Consider the following 22028-nt stretch of genomic DNA (forward strand, 5'->3'; position numbering starts at 1 on the left):
CCAGTACTGCGAATAGAGGCTGCATCTGAGAGACAGTGATGATGACGCCAGTGATGTGTCCTCCTTCCTCTGTAGGGACTTGGGGTCCCGGGAGGCCAGCCTATGTTACCCAGTGGTATGGACCCCACAAGACAGCAAGGTACACGTAGACACACACACACACACACACACACACACACAGGCATGACTTCCTAAAGCTGCACTTGGGCACAGTGGTGCTTTAAACTAAATGCTAGTTTGGGGTCACAATGCTAACTTGCCAACATTTGTTAATGAGAGCAAAACTACTGAAGAACAGCTGAGCAAAGTGAGAACACATTTTTGTTTTGAAGGTACTTGCTCATAACCAAAGTATTTTAAAAAACATGGCGCTAAATAATTTGTACCAATGTTTTTGTACAATGTGTACCATCAAGTGAGATATTTCAATCATAAGGTCATTACCATCAAGAGGAAGATTAGGCTTTAGGGTTCATCCTCTGGGGACCATGGAGACCTGTTGGCTACTAAATTACATGTCAATCCATCTATATATATATATATACAGGACTGTCTCAGAAAATTAGAATATTGTGATGAAGTTCTTTATTTTCTGTAATGCAATTAAAAAAACAAAAATGTCATGCATTCTGGATTCATTACAAATCAACTGAAATATTGCAAGCCTTTTATTCTGATTTATTGCTGATTATGGCTTACAGCTTAAGAAAACTCAAATATCCTATCTCTAAATATTAGAATATCATGAAAAAGTATACTAGTAGGGTATTAAACAAATCACTTGAATTGTCTAATTAACTCGAAACACCTGCAAGGGTTTCCTGAGCCTTGACAAACACTCAGCTGTTATAAATCTTTTTTTACTTGGTCTGAGGAAATATTAAAATTTTATGAGATAGGATTTTAGAGTTTTCTTAAGCTGTAAGCCATAATCAGCAATATTAAAAGAATAAAAGGCTTGCAATATTTCAGTTGATTTGTAATGAATCCAGAATGCATGACATTTTTGTTTTTTTAATTGCATTACAGAAAATAAAGAACTTTATCACAATATTCTAATTTTCTGAGACAGTCCTGTATATGTATTCATATATTTATATACATATATATATGTATATATGTATTCATATATTTATATATGTATATATGTATACATATATTTATATACATATATATATGTATACATATATTTATATACATATATGTATATATGTATACATATATTTATATACATATATTTATATACATATATATATGTATTCATATATTTATATATATATATATGTATATATGTATACATATATTTATATACATATATTTATATACATATATATATGTATTCATATATTTACATACATATATGTATACATATATTTATATACATATATATATATATGTATATATATTTATATACATATATGTATATATGTATACATATATTTATATACATATATTTATATACATATATATATATATATATTCTGCATAGGTAAAAAGAGTCCCAGAGTTCTTACTGTTAAACTCAACATTAGAATCAGAAGGTGTAATCGAGGCTCATTGATGTCCTCTCGAGGTTTTTGCATCACTCCAGTGTCCTAATAAAAGTGTAAAATACTAAAGTACACCAAGGGAACATGCTCGTTTGAAGAGAGCGATTAGGACAAGGACCAGAGTTGTTTACGATATGTTATGTTATGTAATGTGATCAAATAACCGTTCCACATCTTCCCGTCGAAGCGAGATGATGAGGGTAAACTGACCCCAGACCTGAATACACTGTCATGAAAAAACCCGGATGAGTGGTTGTAGTTTGACTGGTTTTCCTTTGTTTCAGCACATCTAAATATGGGAGGGCCGATGCAGCGGATGACTCCACCCAGAGGCATGGTACCGCTCGGGCCCCAGGTACGGGACCAGAGGATTTGAGGGAATATTTAAAAAGCATTGGTTCTGATACTCTCTTGTCACTGAGGACATTTGGTGTCTTCTCTTGTAGGGTTACGGAGGTGGGATGAGACCACCGCTGAACGCCCTGGTTGGTCCCGGGATGCCTGGTATGAACATGTGAGTGGTATCAACGTAATACAATCTACACACACAGTGAAAATGACCTCCCCACATCTCACGCACTCAGAGGGATGCACAACAACCTTAACCCTCCTGTTACCTTCACATTGACTAACATGTTTTACCCTTTTTGACCACAGCAGTTAAAAGCTCCAGAAATTGATTAGAATTAATATTGTTTCCCACGTTTATGTGTGAGGTACTTTATGTTTGTTTGTTGACTACCTAAATAGCCCTTGAAATAAATAAAAAAGTTGATATTTCTTATATGTTTTACACAGTGAAAAACAGCCTGGGGTCAAATTGACCCCAAAGAACACCGATGCGCACAAATTGTGTACAGGACAGTGAAAACATATCATCATGTGAATTTTATGTTTTCCCAGTTGTCCCCCATGAATTAGGAAAAAATGCTGAAACATGAAACATTAGAGACGTCAAACATGAAATGGGGTGAAATTGACCACAAAGGTAATAGGAGGGTTAATGTCTCACTACAATAGAGGCAGTCAGCTGTTTCCTTTCCGTGCTTTTAATTCCAACTTTACTGTATGTTCTCGGGTCTGGAGCGAGGAGCGAGCTTTCCTCTAGTTGGTCTTCTTTCATCCTTTTCCTTCATTACTTGTTGTTCCCATTACCGCTCTCTGGCAAAAGAAGAGCGTGTTGTTGCCAACTCTGCCCAAATAAATTAGAAACAAAGTAGTCTGGCAAAGCAGAACAGTGAAGTGTCTCACGATGTGTGTTCCAGGGGACCTGGTGGGGGTAGACCGTGGCCAAATCCTCCAAACTCCAATTCGGTAAGTGCTCTAACAAAGACACCCAGCAGAATGTTATGTCATTACTTTCATGATTTTACTTTTTTTTCCCTCTTTCTCTTTATTTCTTATTTTTGTAGACCCCTTACTCGTCTGCATCTCCAGGAAGTTATGTGGTACGTATGTTTGGGTTCAAGCTGCTGCTCACTGTTTTTATATATAGACTGAAATGCACACGTTCATGAACGAATCTCATGCAAACCAAACCTGTGATTCCAGGGACCTCCAGGAGGAGGGGGGCCACCAGGGACCCCAATTATGCCAAGTCCAGCAGGTACGCTCTCTGTCCTCCATGTGCGTCCATCTGTTTGTGTGTACACATAAGTGTTTGCTCTTTTGTCATCTCATGCTTTCTCTGTTTATTCTATCAGATTCAACCAACTCCGGCGACAACATGTACACGATGATAAACACAGTCCCTCCAGGTGGAAGCCGACCAAATGTGAGTCCTTCCTCTCTCTGTGCAGACATTTCCCACTCTATCTGGATTAAAACACAGATTAGCACTTCAGTGGCACTGAAATGGATCTTACTTATGGTATTACTCATGTTATTACTCATGTTATTACTCATGTTATTACTTATGGTATTACTTATGGTATTACTCATGTTATTTCTCATGGTATTACTTATGGTATTTCTCATGTTATTACTTATGGTACTACTTATGGTATTATTCATATTATTACTTATGGTATTACTTATGGTATTATTCATATTATTACTTATGGTATTACTTATGGTACTACTTATGGTATTACTCATGTTATTACTTATAGTACTTTTGCAGTTCGACTTTCTTGAAGAAATGTTACTTTCTGGACTCTAAATGATATGTAATGTAATGTACATCATTGTGTTTGAGTGTATTTAAATGCACATAGTGGTTGCATTCATGTGTGGATATACAGTAGAAGTTATCAACACATTGTTATTTGTTGTTGTTGTTGTTGTGTATTTTATTCAGTCAATCAAATCAAATACAATACAATATTATTCTATATAATATACAAAACAGAAAGACTGAAACGGTATAGGTAGAAGCAAAACATGCTTATATATTCCTATCCTAAATTAATATCAAATAAATCAGAAAATCAATATAAAATAAAGAAAAAATAACATATATATAGATATGCATACACACATACACATACACACATACATACCTCCACATACATCTTCCATATAAATACGTTTTTAATCACATTTATAACTCTCAACATTTGGTGATGTGACACACACATCATTGTCTGCTGTGTGTGTGCTCCTCAGTTCCCGATGGGTTCAGGTGGTGACGGTCCACTCGGGGGAATGGAGCCCCATCACATGAATGGGTCTTTAGGTACAGGTACAAGTAGCCTGTACAGAATGTGCTACATTGACATTGAATCTCTGGTTAAAGTTTTTCCTAATTTGTCAAATAATTTCAAGCAAAACATTCTTCTGATAATGGTTACTACTTCTCATACCTGTGTTTCCTCTATCAGGGTCAGGCGATATGGACAGTCTCCCAAAGGTAAAAGAAGATATTTATATACTTTAAAATGGCAAATGCACCGCATGTCTGATTTGTGTAGCTTTAATAGCGTACGATGACTAATGTTGTTTTACATACTTTTTAAAAGAACTCTCCTGGGAACATAAGTATGAGTAACCAGCCCGGCACCCCCAGAGAGGATGGAGAGATGGGAGGAAACTTCCTCAACCCTTTTCAGAATGAAAATGTAAGTCAATTGTCATGAATCGTATGTGAAGATCAGAAGGATCCCACAACTCAATATCATGAGTCTTTGGAGCTACGCTACTCGGCTGCTACCTGTTGGTTCATTTCCCGTACACGCATGTGAGCGGGATGAATCTTTCAGTCGAACTCTGGGAAGAAATCCAAAAAGCGTTCTTCAGCTTCATTATTAAAAGTTAATTGTCCATTGTTGGAGGGATTTAGAATTAAATATACTGTAACATTTTGAACTCGAACGGGCACTCGGTAGAGCGCATACCTTCGCATATCACAAGATTGGGCATTGAATTATGAACATTTTGGCATTAGTTGCATGCCAATTGGATAGAAATTGACCGTGCTATGGTAAAAAGAAGATTTTGACCTTTCCATGACCTTGACCTTTGACCCGATTGATCCCAAAATCTAATCAAATGGTCCCCGGATAATAACCAATTATCCCACCAAATTTCATGCGATTCAAGAGGATGTTGACCTTTTCATGACCTTGACCTTTGACCCGATTGATCCCAAAATCTAATCAAATGGTCCCCGGATAATAACCAATCATCCCACCAAATTTCATGTGATTCGGTTTAAAACTTTTTTGTTATGCGAATAACACGCATACAAATAAATAAATAAATAAATACACGGCGATCAAAACATTACCTTCCGCATTTTCAATGCGAAGGTAAAAATGCTGACATAGACCAACTCAAACATACTCATCTCTCCCCATCTTCCCTCTGCAGTATTCTCCAAACATGACGATGAGCGTGTGAAGGCTCTGGAAAAGCAGGTTTGGTTCAGTTGCCTAGTAACCTGGATCAGTAAAAAGCAGAGAGACGGGATGTGATGTCATCTAGGCCGGTGACTCTTCCTCCACCACCACCGCCGGCCTAGACAGGACATTTGCCGTCGGCCCTGTCCTCCTCCTGTCCCCCGACCCCACCCCTCCATTGTTTCTGCTCTTCTCTCCTATTCCTTCTCCCGTTCAAAGTGGTGACTCTGCTACATTCATCAGTTCTTCCTCTGCAACTAAGAGACTGTACAAAGAAACCAAATTGAAACAACCTGCAGGGGAACTCCTTGTATATTTGCAAACAGTGTGTATGAGTCACATCTGATATCGTTTGTCTTTTCTTAAGAATAGAAAAGATAATTGGAGACACGTCACAGTCATAATACCAGGAGGTTTACTTCTTTTCAACGTCTGTGTCCTCTAAATCTTTCAAGCCGCCGACATTGTGTTTTTTATTTTATACAATGGGTCGTTTTTTATTTTAAATTCCCAAACTCAAAACAAAGAGTTTGCTGTTTACTCATGATTAAGGCCTCCACACCACCTAGAATGTGTCTGCATTTTAAATATGAAGTCACATTGAATGGTAAAAAAAAAAGAGAAGGTGTGTTTAATGCTTAAAGCGAAACTATGCAACTTGTGTTGGTCGTAGTAAAAAAGTAAAAACGACAGTATGCTAAAATTGACCAATAGTGAGACTTTGACTTCCACTCTCTTTGAAGAGGAAACTTCAAATTTCAAAAGTTGCATAGTCATGCTTTAAACCTTTACCGGGCGAGAGCATCGACACAAAGGTCCCATAGAGCGATGTCACATGTCACCAAACCGAGGGGACACTGAACCTTGCTGTCATACTATATGTGATGTTGATTTTTTCTTTCTTTCTGTTGCTAAATCCTCTCCCATCTCAAGTTATTTCAACTTTTATCCAAGTGAGTTATCATTTTACATATTGGAGTCACAGTTGCATAATGGATACGACGGCCCACAGTCTCATACGTGACGTGTTCAAGAGAGACGGAGAGCAGAAAGACCGACGGACAGGACGAGAGGCAACGGCAAGACGCAAAGCTCGTGAAATCACTCTGGTCACTCGTGCTTCATCGCCATCCGGATAAACTGTGATCTCAGCGTGACGTGAAAGGTCGGCTGGTACAGAAAGCAAAAATAAGCTCGTTTTTGATTCATTATTTCTCAAATTCTTTCACTGCCCAAGATGTGTTCTCGTCACGTAGAAAACGGTTGCCGTGCCTGTGGACATTCTCGTCTCCTCTTCCTCACCGCAACGTGTACAGCTCACAAATGTAGCTCCTCTGTCTTGTACGTGTGTTTTATATTATTATTATTATTTAAAGAAAAATCTGGAGATAATTATTGCAAAGGGAGGGGTGGACTGGTGACGCACCATCCCGATTGAACAGAGATATTTTATTTGGTGTTTGTGTTAGATTGAAGCCATAACTGAGAGTATAAGAAGATGCATTTGTACATTGGATCATGTTTTCTGTTTCGTGGCAGTACATGGGACTTCATTTGTGATGTTAATTTTCTCTTTTTTATTCTTGTATTATGTTTTTGTAAATACACAGAGAAGTATTTCATGGGTTTTGAATATGCTACTATAAAGCTTCTCTTCCCGTAGTCAAAGCGTCGGCTCCATTCATTCGTCCGTTGTGAGGACTTCGCTCACTAGAACCACCCAGAGACGTCTCCCCCGGCCCGGTCCCCCTTCCAACTCCCCCTCTTCTCTCATGCGGTCGTTCAAACACTTCAAAGAGCTCAAACATTACGTCGGCAAAGTCCAAAGCACCCACAAACTACGCCATAAAAGACCTGTGAGGTCCTACACGTCTGTGAAGTCAGAACATCGATATGACTTTGGAAACATCCAGAGGGCAGAGCCCGACCTCCCCGGGGCCCCGCTGCCCGACATGCGAGCCGTGTGAACCGTTCGCCGATGCCACACCGTTGCCCCTGACAACACAGTGCTGCACACCACGACATTAGAACAGTTCGCTCCATCTGTTGGTCTAAACAGCTGTAGATCTATAGCGAACAGAGTGAGGTACACTGTTACGGCCTCTCGGTGGTCTAGGGATGCACGGGCCGTAACATACAAATAACTAGAACGGGCACTCGGTAGAGCGCATACCTTCGCATATCACAAGATTGGGCATTGAATTATGAACATTTTGGCATTAGTTGCATGCCAATTGGATAGAAATTTACCGTGCTATGGTAAAAAGAAGATTTTGACCTTTCCTTGACCTTGACCTTTGACCCGATCAATCCCAAAATCTAATCAAATGGTCCCCGGATAATAACCAATCATCCCACCAAATTTCATGCGATTCAAGAATTGGTTGACCTTTTCATGACCTTGACCTTGACCTTTGACCCGATCGATCCCAAAATCTAATCAAATGGTCCCCGGATAATAACCAATCATCCCACCAAATTTCATGCGATTCAAGAATATTTTGACCTTTTCATGGCCTTGACCTTGACCTTTGACCCGATCGATCCCAAAATCTAATCAAATGGTCCCCGGATAATAACCAATCATCCCACCAAATTTCATGCGATTCGGTTTAATACTTTTTTAGTTATGCGAGTAACACGCATACAAATAAATAAATACACGGCGATCAAAACATAACCTTCCGCATTTTCAATGCAAAGGTAATAAGGGATACAGCTAAAGGGGAACAAAGGAGGCGAACAATAAGATGAAATACTTAAGAAAAATAAGGAATATTTATTAGCACATCTAAGGATTACAAAAGGTAAACTAAAACGGAAGCAAAAAGGCGTCAGGGTCTCCAAGGCCAACACAACAAAACAAAACCCCGATGCTAACTAGAAAACTAAAGGTCACACTGAACTACCAAAGTGAAATGAACAACAATCCTGAGCTCCCTGTCTTACCACAAAACAGGAGAAAAGACACAACAAAAATGGCAGAGAACCCCGACAGCTTGACCCAAAAACACACAAATGGTGGCCCACACCTAGGCACCAAGCCACAGAATGGTCAACATATATGAAGGAGAATGGAGTCTAAAGATGAGTGAATATTGCCAATCATAAGAAAGTGTTGAAAATGTAGAAAATATGTAAATGTGACACTTATCTTTGGCTCTGCTGGCTGTGGATTCACTGATCAACGTGCTTGTGCTCCTCTGCTGACAAACTTAAGGATAGAACCTGTAAATAATATTAACAATAGTTGTACTGCTTTAGGCCCATTCAAACTGTATCCCCCATATTTCATTTAATATGTTTTACATTTTATGGCTAAATAGGTTCCTCGATGGAGGGCTTGGTTCCTAGGATCCTCTCCACTGTTTCCCGCCATAATCAAGGATTTTATTTCACCTTCACTGGCAACTCCGCCATTATGACGCGTAAGTAAATGATGATATCCATGTGATATGCATTTGGTTATTCAGTATCCAGATTCAGATTCAACTCCGAGGTCATTGCACAGCATTTTGACAGCAAACTCGAAACCCATTGTTGACAGTTCAAATATATTTTTTTAAATGGAGATGTCCAGCTGATTAACATCTGGCAAAGAGTGTGTTTGCCAAGCACAATACAACGGAAAAGGTTCTGATTGGCTGTCTCACAGGAAGCAAACAAACGTAGTTATAGGGGGTATATGCACTCTTTTCAAACCATTGAAAAGCATAGAGAGCATATATATATACAGGACTGTCTCAGAAAATTAGAATATTGTGATAAAGTTCTTTATTTTCTGTAATGCAATTAAAAAAACAAAAATGTCATGCATTCTGGATTCATTACAAATCAACTGAAATATTGCAAGCCTTTTATTCTTTTAATATTGCTGATTATGGCTTACAGCTTAAGAAAACTCTAAAATCCTATCTCATAAAATTTGAATATTTCCTCAGACCAAGTTAAAAAAAAGATTTATAACAGCAAAACAAAATCAAACATTTGAAAATGTGTTTCCAGGTGTTTCGAGTTAATTAGACGATTCAAGTGATTTGTTTAATACCCTACTAGTATACTTTTTCATGATATTCTAATATTTAGAGATAGGATATTTGAGTTTTCTTAAGCTGTAAGCCATAATCAGCAATATTAAAAGAATAAAAGGCTTGCAATATTTCAGTTGATTTGTAATGAATCCAGAATGCATGACATTTTTGTTTTTTTAATTGCATTACAGAAAATAAAGAACTTTATCACAATATTCTAATTTTCTGAGACAGTCCTGTATATGTGTGTGTATTCCTCCTGCTGATGGCTCAGTTTATTCATTCCTCTTCAAGCTGCTCAGCCATTGGTTATCTTCAAAATGCTCAGCCATTGGTCCTCTTTAAGCTTCTTAGCCATTGGTCAAAGTAAAAAAGTAATAAAATGTACAAAAGTTATTAAAAAGTTTAAAAGTAATGAAAAAGTTATAAAAAGTTATAAAAAGTAAGAAAGTAATTAAAAAGTAAAAAAGTAATTTAAAAGTTTTAGAAAGTTATAAAAAGTTATACAACATTTTAAAGTCTTAAAACGTTTTTTAAAGTTATAAAAAAGTAATACACACATTTAAGTTAAAAAGTAATAAATAAGTTAGAAAAAAATTAGTAAAAGTTAGAAAAAGTTGAAAAGTAATTAAAAAGTTGAAAAGTAATAAAAAGTAATACAAAATAAATAAATAGTTAAAAAGTTAGAAAAAAGAAGAATACAAATTTAAAAAGTTGAAAAGTAATAAAGAAATTAAAATGCAGTTACTAATCAAGTAATTTAGTTGGTATGAGTCTGCGTTAATCTTGCTGCATCTGGTCAGGTCAGTTAGGAGAAGAAAAGGCAGAAAGACGACAGAGCGTGAGATCTGGCACATGTGCAAAGGGTAGTCCCCAATTAAACATTTATTTAGCATTCATATGCACACCATCTAAGCTAAATAGAATAGGGCTTGAATTGTTTTTTGAGTGCTGTAACTAGAACAGTTATTGGATCAATATTACTATTAAGTAATACAAATAAATAAAGTTATAAAAAATTATAAAGTAAGAAAAAGAAGTTAAAGTAAAAAAAAGTAATGAAAAATGTATTGAAAATTTATAAAAAAGGAATAAATGAAAAAAGTAATTAAAAGTAATGAAAAAGTACAAAAGTAATACAAATACAAGGGTAATAAAAAGTATAGAAGTAAAGTAAAAAAGTAATAAAAAGTACAAGTTATAAAAAAGTAAAAAAGTAATTAAAGTTACAGAAAAGTTATAAAAAAGTTACAAAAGAAAAAAGTTATACAAAAAGAAAAAAGTACTTAAATGGTTTTAAAAAGTAAAAAAGTAATAGAAAAGTAATAAAAAAGCTATAAAAAAGTAATAAAGTATTAAAATGTTATAAAATGTTATAAAAAAGTAATACAAAGTAAAAAAGTTATAGAAGGGTTAAAAAGTAATTAAAACCCCCAGAAATCTTCTGAAACTCAAACAAAGATTCCATGGAAACTGTGCTTGCTATGAACATTTTTTCAATTAATCAAATAAACTCCATCCTTGTGTTAACATTTTAAAGTTTAAATAATGTCTCTACCTTAACATATTGCGAGTCATTGTGGCATCGAAGATTAGCGTTGATTAGCGTTTTCTCTTCCGAATGGGACAATTTCTCTTAGAAAAAGTCATTTTTGACTATTCCCGATTAGGCCGCACGTTTTTATGTATTTTGACGCATTTGCCACACCGAATCAGATCTACACCGTGGTCTTGTGTGTGCGTGTGTATGTGTGTGTGTGTGTGTGTGTGTCTTTCTTTTGATTGTTTCTGTCTCTGTGCTTGTGTGTGACTCTGTGCAGGGGGGTGTTCACACGTTGAAAGATGCTTTTCAGACTCTGCCAGCTGTCTGTTATGTAACGGTGTAACTAGGACAAGCCCAATGTAGTACGTGTTGGGGTTTGTGTGTGCGTGTGTGTGTGTGTGTGCGCGTTTGTGCGCGTGTGGCCCAGCCCACTGTTACAGAACCCTTCCCCTGGCTGCTTTGAGGAGTCTCTAGCCGGCGGGATCCCTGACATTCGTGTTGCTCTCTGGCTGCCTGCTGTCTCGAGTCATGGATGCACAGCTGGTTATCGCTCTGTTGGCTCTCGCCTCCCTGGGTGCTGCATCTGAACCGGACTGCAAAGAGCTGGTCAAGCCTCTGGTTCTAGACAGCCACAGCCCTGTGAGTAAAAGCAACCATTTATTATGAGCTGGGGTTAAAATGTGCTCCATGGTATTTCAAATGAACTAAGGCTCTTAACACAATTGCTCATATACTGTATCACTATTTATATTTAGTGATCTGCCTTTAGGAAATAACTTCAGATATTTAGCAGAAATTTCCATTTTTTTATTAAATTGCAATTCTTAGCAGATAAGAAATCAAAGTATTTTAGCCTAGGAAATAAACCAATATTAAATCATGTATAAATCTGTATCACCACATGGTCCATTAAGCTGTTCTGTAGATTTTGAGCATATTGAAAACAAACCCGTTCCTCAGCTGATCCAGTTGTCGTGAGACCTTTCAATCTCAACAATACGAAGCCTGCAAGAGATACACGTGCAAATTAAAGGAATCATATCTCTATCTCTTTATAAACATTATTCTATTATATAGTTAAATAAATGATGAGCACTCTAACACCGATACGCAGTCGTGTGAGTTGTGTCCATGTCTGTGGCAGATCTATGGGAAGTGGGTGCTCCATGTGGGGTCGTGGGACGAGCCGGGTCTGAAGAACGACCTGGTGGCGGTGAACGGCTCCTGGGTGGACCTGTCGGCTTCCTCCGACAACGGCGTCATGTCCATCTACTGGTCCGACCGCCTGTAAGGAACCGACATACTGCCGCGCTCCATTTTCACTCACATACAGAGGATAACGGTAAACTTAAGAGTGCATGTTGAAAGGAAGTTGTGGATTGTAACTCCTTTCTCTTGTTTTGTTTTTATTATTACAGTGAGGATAAATGCCTGCAGGGGTTAGCCAATGCCACCATCTCAGGGATGACCAGTCACATGACTTGTAATTATTTTTAATATCTTTCTGTTGCACACTGCTCATCATCTTCCGATGCTGTGTAATGTTAAGCGGTTGAAGCAGCATGCAGCCAAATAATATTACCGAGGTATAGGTGGAATCCATGAGAACATAGTCACAATACATTATTTGAATATTTTATATTATGACACAAATTCCAATATATTTATGGAAATAAAATACAACCACATATTAAATATTTTGCATTTGGGTTACATACATTATTTGAATATTTTATATTATGACACAAATTCCAATATATTTATGGAAATAAAATACAACCACATATTAAATATCTTGCATTTGGGTTACGTATATTATTTGAATATTTTATATTATGACACAAATTCCAATATATTTATGGAAATATCAAATATCATACAACCACATATTAAATATCTTGCATTTGGGTTACATACATTATTTGAATATTTTATATTATGACAAAAATTCCAATATATTTATGGAAATATCAAATATCATACAACCACATATTAAATATCTTGCATTTGGGTTACATACATTATTTGAATATTTTATATTATGACACAAATTCCAATATATTTATGGAAATAAAATACAACCACATAATAAATATTTTGCATTTGGGTTATATTAATTAGGACGCCTTGTTTTTCTGATGCGTCACAGTTAATATCAACGGTCACACTTCATATCATGATGGAAAGTACTACGAGACGTGCGCCGACTGCCTCCTGTCCGAAGACACCACCCTCCTCCCTGACGGCAAGTCAAAGGGACGATACCTCTTCCTCTTCAGTAAGGCCGTTCATTCCTCCTAAAAAGAACTATACCATTTATTTTATAAAAAAATATATACATACACTACCGTTCAAAAGTTTGGGGTCACTTAGAAATGTCTTTATTTTTCAAAGAAAAGCACTGTTTTTTCAATAAAGATAACATTAATCAAAAATACACACTATACATTGTTAATGTGGTAAATGACTATTCTAGGTGGAAACGTCTGGTTTCTAATGAAATATCTCCAGAGGTGTATAGAGGCCCATTTCCATCAACTATCACTCCAGTGTTCTAATGGTACATTATGTTTGCTAATCGCCTTAGAAGACTAATATCTGATTAGAAAACCGTTGTGCAATTATGTTAGCACAGCTGAAAACAGTTATGCTGGTGATATAAGATATACAACTGGCCTTCCTTTGAGCTTGAAGTTTGAAGAACAAAATGAATACTTCAAATATTAATCATTATTTCTAACCTTGTCAATGTCTTGACTACATTTTCTATTCAATTTTCAATTCATTTGATGAATAAAAGTGAGTTTTCATGGAAGACACGAAATTGTCTGGATGACCCCAAACTTTTGAACGGTAGTGTACATGTTTATATTTTGATCATTTCTATCTCATTTCTGTTTGTGACTTCTCGTTACTTCCACCACCTCACCCTCTCTGTTTTTATTCCTCTGGCTTCTCTTTAAAGCCCGTAACGGCACTTTGGAGCCGTCTGAGTTAGAAACCTTCAAGAAGCAGGCAGAGTGTCTCAAATTCCTCCCAGAGTACCACTTTGGAGGAACAGGTCAGCGTGCATGTGTGCTCCGTATTTCATATCAAATAAAACCATCGACGCACATCATCTTCACGCCACCTTTTTCACCAATCTGTGATGTTCTCCCCTTTCAGAGCTGTGTCCAGATGACAGGGTCTCCGCAACGACCGGTGCCGAGAATACAGAGAATGATGTAACCGATGTTCCGCCGACTGCCAATTAAAGCAGAGCGAAGAGAAGTCGTCGCCCTTTGAGCAGCACGCGCCCGTCCGAGTGCGTCCAGCGTGTTCTCAATAGTGTTGTAATGTGATCTGTGCACCGTGGAGTAGCTTCTCATTAGTCCGGTTACAGCAACGAGTTCAAGGCCCGTTGGAGTCATGCCATGTTAGATCTGTGACTATGTGTAGCCTTGAGACTCTGTGTGCCTGCTAACTGTTTGAACTTTCACAATTTAGTTTGAGAAATGCGATATGTACACAGCGAAGCGGATTCAGGCGGACGGCTTTAAATGCTTCGTTCAAATCGATTTAACAATCTGTTAGTTGAGTAACTATTTCCAACTGCTTGTGCGATGTGAATAAAACTTTCAGTCTCCATCCGTGTGGCGTTCTTGTCGTATCGTTCTGCACTTATTCAGGAAAGGTCTTTGGCTTCTGAGCTGCATCAACACCACCTTTCCCAGAAACTTCCACAAAGACTGTTGCTGAGTAACGTCACGCGGCAGTGGGAGAATGACAAACTTTTAAACTGTTGTAATGGTAAAACTGTCCCCCTGCAAGGAGTCCAGTCAGACCCACAGAGAGATAAACTGCTGCCTCGGGGACTTTCTAAATGTCTCAACGCAGTCGGAGACAGCTTTTTGGCACTCTGCCCGGGTTCATTCGAGGGCAACAGAGGACTGTTGATCTGGCCATTCAACGCTGAACTAAAGAAGTCTCCTCGGGTCTGCATGGTGGGTACAAAGCCTTCACTGGTGCATCCCAGTTTTGGAGAAACCCCCTCCTCTCCATCATTAGTAGCACTTGCACAATTACTTTTTTTTTTTTTTAGCTTTTCTTTCGCAGCTTCGGAGACGTCCTCCGCAGTGCTGCCGACTCTCCCTCTTCCATCTCACCCTCCTCTCCTCTCCTCCGTCTGGCTGAGCATGGCTCTGCCGGCTGTGTTGTTCCTGTTGGCTCTCACTTCCCTCAGTGCTGCATCTGCACCCGACTGTAAGGAACTCGTCAGACCTTTTATACCAGAGGACCCCAAACTGGTAGGTTTTCTCCATCTTATTCACCCCGACGATATGGGATTTTATTTTAAAAGAACATCCCCAGGTATTTGTAATATAGTTATCTGCATCTTGATTTTTTTTATGTGAAGATTTTTGGGAAATGGGTGTATGTGATGGGAGCTGGTGACCCCAAGCCCTACCACAAGGCGCTGGAGTCTCTGAATAGCTCCTGGATAGACTTGTCTCCCACCTCGGACAGTCGGGTCGTGACGTTACGTTGGGGCGATCGCTGCTTGTAAGTTTGGTGATTTAGTTCATTAAATATGTTGGGCAGAATCATCTTTAAATATAGTTTGTAGCACAATATTCTAAAGACTAACCTTTTCAAACAGCGTGGTATATTTGCAGTGACAAAGATGTCCGTCACTTCTTGTTTCTCAGTAACCGGTGTATCTCGGGGGAAGTGAATGCAACCGTCTCAGGCGTCGCCACCACATTTCGTAGTAAGTAAGATGAGCCGAAGCAGCTCATTTCTAAAGCATGATATCCCGTAATTTAGTTTTTTAACCGCATAGTTTAACCCTCCTGTAACCTTCACATTTACTAACATCTTTTACCCCTGGGGTCAATTTGACCCCAGCTATTAAAACCTAGAGAAAATTATAAGAATTAATATTGTTTCGCAAGTTTAAGTGTCAGGTACTTTATTTGTGTTTGTTGACTACCGAAATAGCCCTTTAAATAAATAAAAAAGTTGATATTTCTTATATGTTTTACACAGTACAGGACATTGAAAACATGTTTTCCCCGTTAAATTCCCCAATAAATTCTGAAAAGTCATGAAATATGAATTTAAAAAATGTATATGTCAATTTTTTTTAAAGACGTTAAACATCGAATGGGGTCAAATTGACCCCAAAGGTAATAGGAGGGTTAAACCACCACAGATATCTGCATATGAATAATATTGCAGAATAATAAGTGGCTGTGTTGTCCTCTTCTAAAGAAAACCTTTCGGACCACAAAGGCCATATTATACAGACTTGCTCCGACTGCCTGCTGTGGACGGACATCTTTCGGAATGGGGAGACCACCGGGAGATTCATCCTGCAGTTCAGTAAGTTCCTCCTTGCTTTAAAACACAGCTGATCAAAGTTTTAAACGTGGAAACTCCTTTTAAAATCTCTCATTCCTAAAATCAGCGAGAACCGGAAAAAAAGATCCCGAAGATGTCGAGATGTTCCAGAAACAAATCGGGTGTCTGAGCTTCCCAGAGAACTTCCACAGCTACGATGGTGAAACAGGTGAGTGCACTTCAGGGAACTTCCCCGTGTGCCGGAGAGTCTGCCGCTGCCACAAGATGGAGACGTCAGACGGCAACATGAAACATTCAGATACCATTACACATTGTTTTAATGCTGCAAACTTGAAGTGCATGAAGTACAATGCACACAGGGGGGGAATACACATGCTGTGAACATCATTTCTAAAAAGCTGAGGAAATATCTGCCTCTTCGTAAAGTGTTTGTTTATGTTTCAGAGCTCTGCCCCGATGACAAGGAGTGAGCGGCAAGACAACAAAAAGATGGATAAACAGCAACATAAGTATTAAGCAACATATGTATAATGTAGTAGTTCTGTTTTGATTTAATTAAATAGGTTATGAATGCTAGTGCAGTTCAATTGATTACTTTTGTTGCTTATATAAATACATATACACTTATCAAAACCTAGAGCGGCTGTTGGTCCTACAACAATACAGCTACTACATAACTTGTAATGTTTTTCAGATTAAAACTAATTATTATTAACTGTGTATAACCTATGATTCACTGAAAACAAGAATATGAAAAAATAAATAATGGCATTGTGTACAAGCTCTCTGTGAAATTAAACACGCATATCAAACACTGTCATACTGGTGGGTATATTATGGGATGGCAAAACAACTAAAAGCTCATTTAAGTGGACTTAGCACTGCAAGGCACCGGACACACTCCTTTCACCCAACCCAAGCATTTAGATCCATGGATTCAGATATATTATACGGTAAGTACAGTTGGGAGACGTGTCTTTCATTACCTTCGCATTGAAAATGCGGAAGGTTATGTTTTGATCGCCGTGTATTTATTTATTTATTTGTATGCGTGTTATTCGCATAACAAAAAAAGTATGAAACCGAATCGCACGAAATTTGGTGGGATGATTGGTTATTATCCGGGGACCATTTGATTAGATTTTGGGATCAATCGGGTCAAAGGTCAAGGTCAAGGTCATGGATAGGTCAAAATCTTCTTTTTACCATAGCGCGGTCAATTTTTATCCAATTGTCATGCAACTAATGCCAAAATGTTCATAATTCAATGCCCAATCTTGTGATATGCGAAGGTATGCGCTCTACCGAGTGCCCGTTCGTTTATTTATTTATTTGTATGCGTGTTACTCGCATAACTCAAAAAGTATTGAACGGAATTGCATGAAATTTGGTGGTATGATTGGTTATCATCCGGGGACCATTTGATTAGATTTTGGGATCGATCGGGTCAAAGGTCAAAATCTTATTTTTACCATAGTGCGGTCAATTTTTATCCCATTGGCATGCAACTAATGCCAAAATGTTAATAATTCAATGCCCAATCTTGTGATATGTGAAGGTATGCGCTCTACCGAGTGCCCGTTCTAGTTGATTGTGTTGTTACTGTGTTTTAATTTATGCGTAATGATTCCTTCTGGTCACATGACATCTATTGTTCTGTCCATCCTGGAGAGGAATCCTCTTCTGTTGTTCTCCTGAAGGTTTCTTCACTTTTTTATCCCCCTGAAGGGTTGTTTGGGCGTTGTTCCTGATCCGATGTGAGGTCAAAGGTCAGGGATGTCTATGTGTACAGATTGTAAAGCACTCTGAGACAAATTTCTAATTTGTGAAAATGGGCTCTACGAATAAACTGAATCTTCTAAGCCAGCATCCCGTGTCCTCGTCGTTAAGCCACCAGCCGGCTGTAGTGGCTCTCCGGGCCGGTCTCAATATTCTCCATCTTGCACGACCTGCCGCTGTCGCTCCGCCCGCTGCTTCTGGTGCTCTGTGTTTGGGAGCCGCTCTTGGCTCGGGCCGGTCGCCGACACCCGAGCAGCGCCGCCACCTGCTTCTGGCACTGGGAGGAGGCAAAGTAGTACAGCACTGGATCCAGACAGCAGCTGAGGCTGCCCACACACATGGAGAGCAGGTAGGCCTGGTAGGAGCCGCCGCCGCCGCCGGTCGCGTGGGACAGCTGGACGTAGTGCACCATCAGGAGGACGTTGGTGGGGGCGAAGCAGACCACAAACACCACCAGCACCACCGCGGCCATCACCACCGCTCGGGTCTTCCTGAAGCGGTTCTCCACGTTGGCCGCCGCCAGAGCCTGAATAATACGGACGTAGCAGACGGCGGTGACGACGAGCGGGACGAAGAAGAACACGGAGGAGTAGATGGGGAAGAAGTACCGATAGTACGCCTGCAGTCGCTCCACGTCCTGCACATCGTGGCAGGTGGTGATGCCCAAGTCGGACAGATGGAGGGTTTGCCCGGAGACGAGGAGAGGGGCGACGCCCCCGAGGGCCAACAGCCACATGGCGGCACACGCGGCGGCGGCCGTCTGAGGGCTGCGCCACGTCAGGGAGTTCATGGGGTAGACCACCGCCAGGAAGCGGTCGACGCTGATGCACGTCACGAGCAGCACGGAGCAGTACATGTTGCAGTAGAACGCCGCGGTGACGACCCGGCACATGGCGGCGCCGTAGATCCAGTCGTTGCCGAGGTAGTGGTAGGCGCTCTTGAAGGGAAGCAGGAGGCCGAACAGCAGGTCGGCGCAGGCCAGGTTCAGCATGTAGATCACCGCCGGCTTCCTGGGACGGACGCGGTGCGCGAACATCACCACGGCGACGAGGTTGAGGGGCACGCTGACGACGAAGACGAGGGCGTAAACGGTCGGGACGAAGCGCGTCGCCAGGCGGCCCCGGAGGAAATCTTTGGTGTCCTCCGAGACGTAATAGTGCTTCTGGGGAAGGCGGAGCGGGCGGTGCTTTTTCACCCCCGAGGCGGACCCCTCGTCGGGCAGGTCGACGTATTCGAAGGGCTCGTCTGTGACGGTTTTAACGTGACCAGAGAAAGTCCGGAGGAAGGGCACCGAGCCTGGAGAGAGACAAGGAAACGGATAAGCGACCACACACTTCCACGGGACGCTTTCTTTGCAGTTGTCCACTCGCCTCGGACTGATTGTGCAGCTGCAGCAGCTGTTAGCTCACTTTTTAAAGGGTTCAGTTACAGTTTCTACTTATCTAGCAATGCAGTTTAGTTTCTTTTGTGTGAATGTGAAAGGTCTCCGTTACGCTGGTTGATTTACAGTAGTTTTCTTTTCTTTTTTACATTGAGATAAATCCAGAAATAAGTGAGAAGCAGAGTTGTTTTTGTCATTTGGGTACATGTCTCTTTAAAAGTAATATATACAAATGCATGATGCGGCACTACCCATCTGTCACATGATCAAATTAGCAGTTATAGAATGGAGGTATATTAGAATCAATCTTATTTTAAGATGTTTTAGTGTGCCATTCATAATCCGTAACGACCAGTTGTATTGGAAGAACTATTTCATAATGTTGTAAAAATACTCCATGACAATTAAAATTCTTGCCCAAAAGTATTTGCCTAAAATTAGGTTTTATTTGCCTATAAAGTATCAGTAACAGTAACTTCTCTATCAAAACATGTTATGAAATAACTGTATTAGATCATAATAATCTTTACGTACAGTAGCTTATATGAGTAAATATAGGCCGAATTAGTTATTTTCCACCTCTGTCTGTGGTCTGTCGACAACCACATTATTTGACAATAGTTCTCAAATAAAATGTAAAAAGTTATCATGTTTTAGGGCAGTCCTGCACCTTCACCCTCATTCAGTAAACAAGTTGCCACCTGAATGTTGACAGTCTTGCATTTGTAAAACGCAGCAGAGTGCAGGAGTCACACACTGTCGTCTCACACTCGTCTCACACTGTCGTCACACACTGTAGTCTCACACTGTAATCTCACACTGTAATCACACACTAATCTCACACTGTCGTCTCACACTGTAATCTCACACTGTCGTCTCACACTGTAATCTCACACTGTCGTCTCACACTCGTCACACACTGTAGTCGTCTCACACTGTCGTCTCACACTGTCGTCTCACACACTAATCTCACACTGTCGTCTCACACTGTAATCTCACACTGTCGTCTCACACTGTAATCTCACACTGTAATCTCACACTGTAGTCACACACTGTAATCTCACACTGTCGTCACACACTGTAATCTCACACTGTCGTCACACACTGTCGTCAAACACTGTCGTCACACTAATCTCACACTAGTCTCACACTAGTCTCACACTGTCGTCTCTCACTGTAGTCTCACACTGTCGTCACACACTGTAGTCACACTAATCTCACACTGTCGTCTCACACTGTCATCTCACACTGTAATCTCACACTGTAATCTCACTGTAATCTCACACTGTAGTCTCACACTGTCGTCTCACACTGTCGTCTCACACTGTCGTCTCACACTGTAATCTCACACTGTAATCTCACACTGTAATCTCACACTAATCTCACACTAGTCTCACACTGTAGTCACACACTGTCGTCACACACTGTCGTCACACACTGTCGTCACACTAATCTCACTGTAGTCTCACACTGTAATCTCACACTGTAGTCACACACTGTAATCTCACTGTAGTCTCATACTGTAATCTCACACTGTCGTCTCACACTGTAGTCACACTGTAATCTCACTGTAGTCTCACACTAATCTCACACTGTAGTCACACACTGTAATCTCACACTGTCGTCACACACTGTCGTCTCACACTGTAATCTCACACTGTAGTCACACACTGTAGTCACACACTGTAATCTCACACTGTCGTCTCACACTGTATTCTCACTGTAATCTCACACTGTAGTCACACTGTCGTCTCACACTGTAGTCACACACTGTAATCTCACTGTAGTCTCACACTGTCGTCACACACTGTCGTCTCACACTGTAGTCACACACTGTAGTCACACACTGTCGTCTCACACTGTCGTCTCACACTGTAGTCACACACTGTCGTCTCACACTGTAGTCACACACTGTAATCTCACACTGTCGTCACACTGTCGTCTCACACTGTCGTCTCACACTGTAATCTCACACTGTCGTCACACACTGTCGTCTCACACTGTCGTCACACACTGTCGTCACACACTGTCGTCTCACACTGTAGTCACACACTGTAATCTCACACTGTCGTCACACTGTCGTCTCACACTGTCGTCTCACACTGTAATCTCACACTGTCGTCACACACTGTCGTCACACACTGTCGTCACACACTGTCGTCTCACACTGTCGTCTCACACTGTTATACCAAGTTCAGTGATGAACCATCATCGAGTTCTACATAGTTTCTGGTTTATAAAGCTACTTACCGTTGTGTGAGGCGAGTGCTGAGCTCTGGAGGGAAAACAACACCAACAACGCGATTGACAGGCGAACCATGGCTTCACTGTAAACGACAGAAATCTAACGCCTACGAGTGTGTTGACATTCTTGGTTCGTCTGACGAGATCCTGAAGTGCTTTTCTGTCAGCATCCAACATGTTATTGCCGACTCATACTCCGCCTCCTCCTCCTCCTCTTCCTCCTCCTCATTACAGTGGAACGATGTGCACCAGGGCTCCAGACCAAAACATGCGTCTTCAAAGTGGAAGGCTGGCAGATGTTACAACTGAGAAAATAGT

The 22028-nt window shown here is 40.1% G+C and overlaps 4 protein-coding genes across 10 annotated transcripts in view; 3 read left to right on the top strand and 1 right to left on the bottom strand.

The window, feature by feature from the left end:
- The window catches only part of ssbp2a (single stranded DNA binding protein 2a), a 94566-nt gene extending 87515 nt beyond the window's left edge, over window positions 1-7051 (top strand). For 4 of the 6 annotated variants that reach the window (XM_056419661.1, XM_056419660.1, XM_056419658.1 and 1 more), the window contains 11 exons: window positions 76-139; window positions 1835-1905; window positions 1997-2064; window positions 2816-2864; window positions 2963-2998; window positions 3102-3156; window positions 3254-3324; window positions 4158-4233; window positions 4373-4401; window positions 4511-4609; window positions 5361-7051. In XM_056419661.1, the coding sequence (XP_056275636.1) occupies window positions 76-139; window positions 1835-1905; window positions 1997-2064; window positions 2816-2864; window positions 2963-2998; window positions 3102-3156; window positions 3254-3324; window positions 4158-4233; window positions 4373-4401; window positions 4511-4609; window positions 5361-5390 (648 nt within the window). In that variant the 3' untranslated portion in view covers window positions 5391-7051. The remainder of the gene's footprint in view (window positions 1-75; window positions 140-1834; window positions 1906-1996; window positions 2065-2815; window positions 2865-2962; window positions 2999-3101; window positions 3157-3253; window positions 3325-4157; window positions 4234-4372; window positions 4402-4510; window positions 4610-5360) is intronic. The other 2 variants (XM_056419663.1, XM_056419659.1) reach the window with 1 other exon arrangement.
- Window positions 7052-11445: 4394 nt separating this feature from the next.
- On the top strand, window positions 11446-14590 carry LOC130196185 (uncharacterized). The gene is made up of 6 exons (XM_056418074.1): window positions 11446-11602; window positions 12108-12250; window positions 12382-12446; window positions 13113-13241; window positions 13929-14024; window positions 14129-14590. Exons 1-6 carry the CDS (start codon window positions 11492-11494, stop codon window positions 14215-14217), a joined length of 633 nt encoding a protein of 210 aa, XP_056274049.1. The 5' UTR covers window positions 11446-11491; the 3' UTR covers window positions 14218-14590.
- Window positions 14591-14683: 93 nt separating this feature from the next.
- Window positions 14684-18175, top strand: LOC130196183 (uncharacterized). Of its 2 annotated transcripts, XM_056418072.1 has the most exons (6): window positions 14684-15249; window positions 15360-15505; window positions 15652-15713; window positions 16217-16327; window positions 16413-16514; window positions 16751-18175. In XM_056418072.1, the coding sequence occupies exons 1-6, from the start codon at window positions 14944-14946 to the stop codon at window positions 16774-16776; spliced, it is 753 nt and encodes a 250-aa protein (XP_056274047.1). In that variant the 5' UTR covers window positions 14684-14943; the 3' UTR covers window positions 16777-18175. The 2 variants fall into 2 exon arrangements, with proteins under 2 accessions (XP_056274047.1, XP_056274048.1); XM_056418073.1 differs by having other exon boundaries at window positions 14684-15505.
- Window positions 16606-21869, bottom strand: f2r (coagulation factor II (thrombin) receptor). The gene is made up of 2 exons (XM_056418070.1): window positions 21717-21869; window positions 16606-19381 (listed from the first exon to the last, which is right to left on the bottom strand). Exons 1-2 carry the CDS (start codon window positions 21784-21786, stop codon window positions 18192-18194), a joined length of 1260 nt encoding a protein of 419 aa, XP_056274045.1. The 5' UTR covers window positions 21787-21869; the 3' UTR covers window positions 16606-18191.
- Between the last annotated feature and the right edge of the window lie 159 nt (window positions 21870-22028).

This window comes from Pseudoliparis swirei, chromosome 7, assembly GCF_029220125.1.
Source record: "Pseudoliparis swirei isolate HS2019 ecotype Mariana Trench chromosome 7, NWPU_hadal_v1, whole genome shotgun sequence".
In the NCBI taxonomy this organism is placed as follows: Eukaryota; Metazoa; Chordata; class Actinopteri; order Perciformes; family Liparidae; genus Pseudoliparis; species Pseudoliparis swirei.

What these genes read in the sequence shown, in the direction of transcription:
- LOC130196185 (XM_056418074.1), top strand. Translation starts at nt 11,492, where the DNA reads ATGGATGCACAGCTGGTTATCGCTCTGTTGGCTCTCGCCTCCCTGGGT. An exon ending in TTCTAGACAGCCACAGCCCT is followed by an intron (nt 11,603 to 12,107) that starts GTGAGTAAAAGC and finishes TGTCTGTGGCAG; the next exon opens with ATCTATGGGAAGTGGGTGCT. An exon ending in ACGATACCTCTTCCTCTTCA is followed by an intron (nt 13,242 to 13,928) that starts GTAAGGCCGTTC and finishes TTCTCTTTAAAG; the next exon opens with CCCGTAACGGCACTTTGGAG.
- f2r (XM_056418070.1), bottom strand. Translation starts at nt 21,786, where the DNA reads ATGGTTCGCCTGTCAATCGCGTTGTTGGTGTTGTTTTCCCTCCAGAGC. An exon ending in AGCACTCGCCTCACACAACG is followed by an intron (nt 19,382 to 21,716) that starts GTAAGTAGCTTT and finishes GTCTCTCTCCAG; the next exon opens with GCTCGGTGCCCTTCCTCCGG.
- LOC130196183 (XM_056418072.1), top strand. Translation starts at nt 14,944, where the DNA reads ATGGTGGGTACAAAGCCTTCACTGGTGCATCCCAGTTTTGGAGAAACC. An exon ending in TACCAGAGGACCCCAAACTG is followed by an intron (nt 15,250 to 15,359) that starts GTAGGTTTTCTC and finishes TTTTATGTGAAG; the next exon opens with ATTTTTGGGAAATGGGTGTA. An exon ending in CGTTGGGGCGATCGCTGCTT is followed by an intron (nt 15,506 to 15,651) that starts GTAAGTTTGGTG and finishes CTTGTTTCTCAG; the next exon opens with TAACCGGTGTATCTCGGGGG.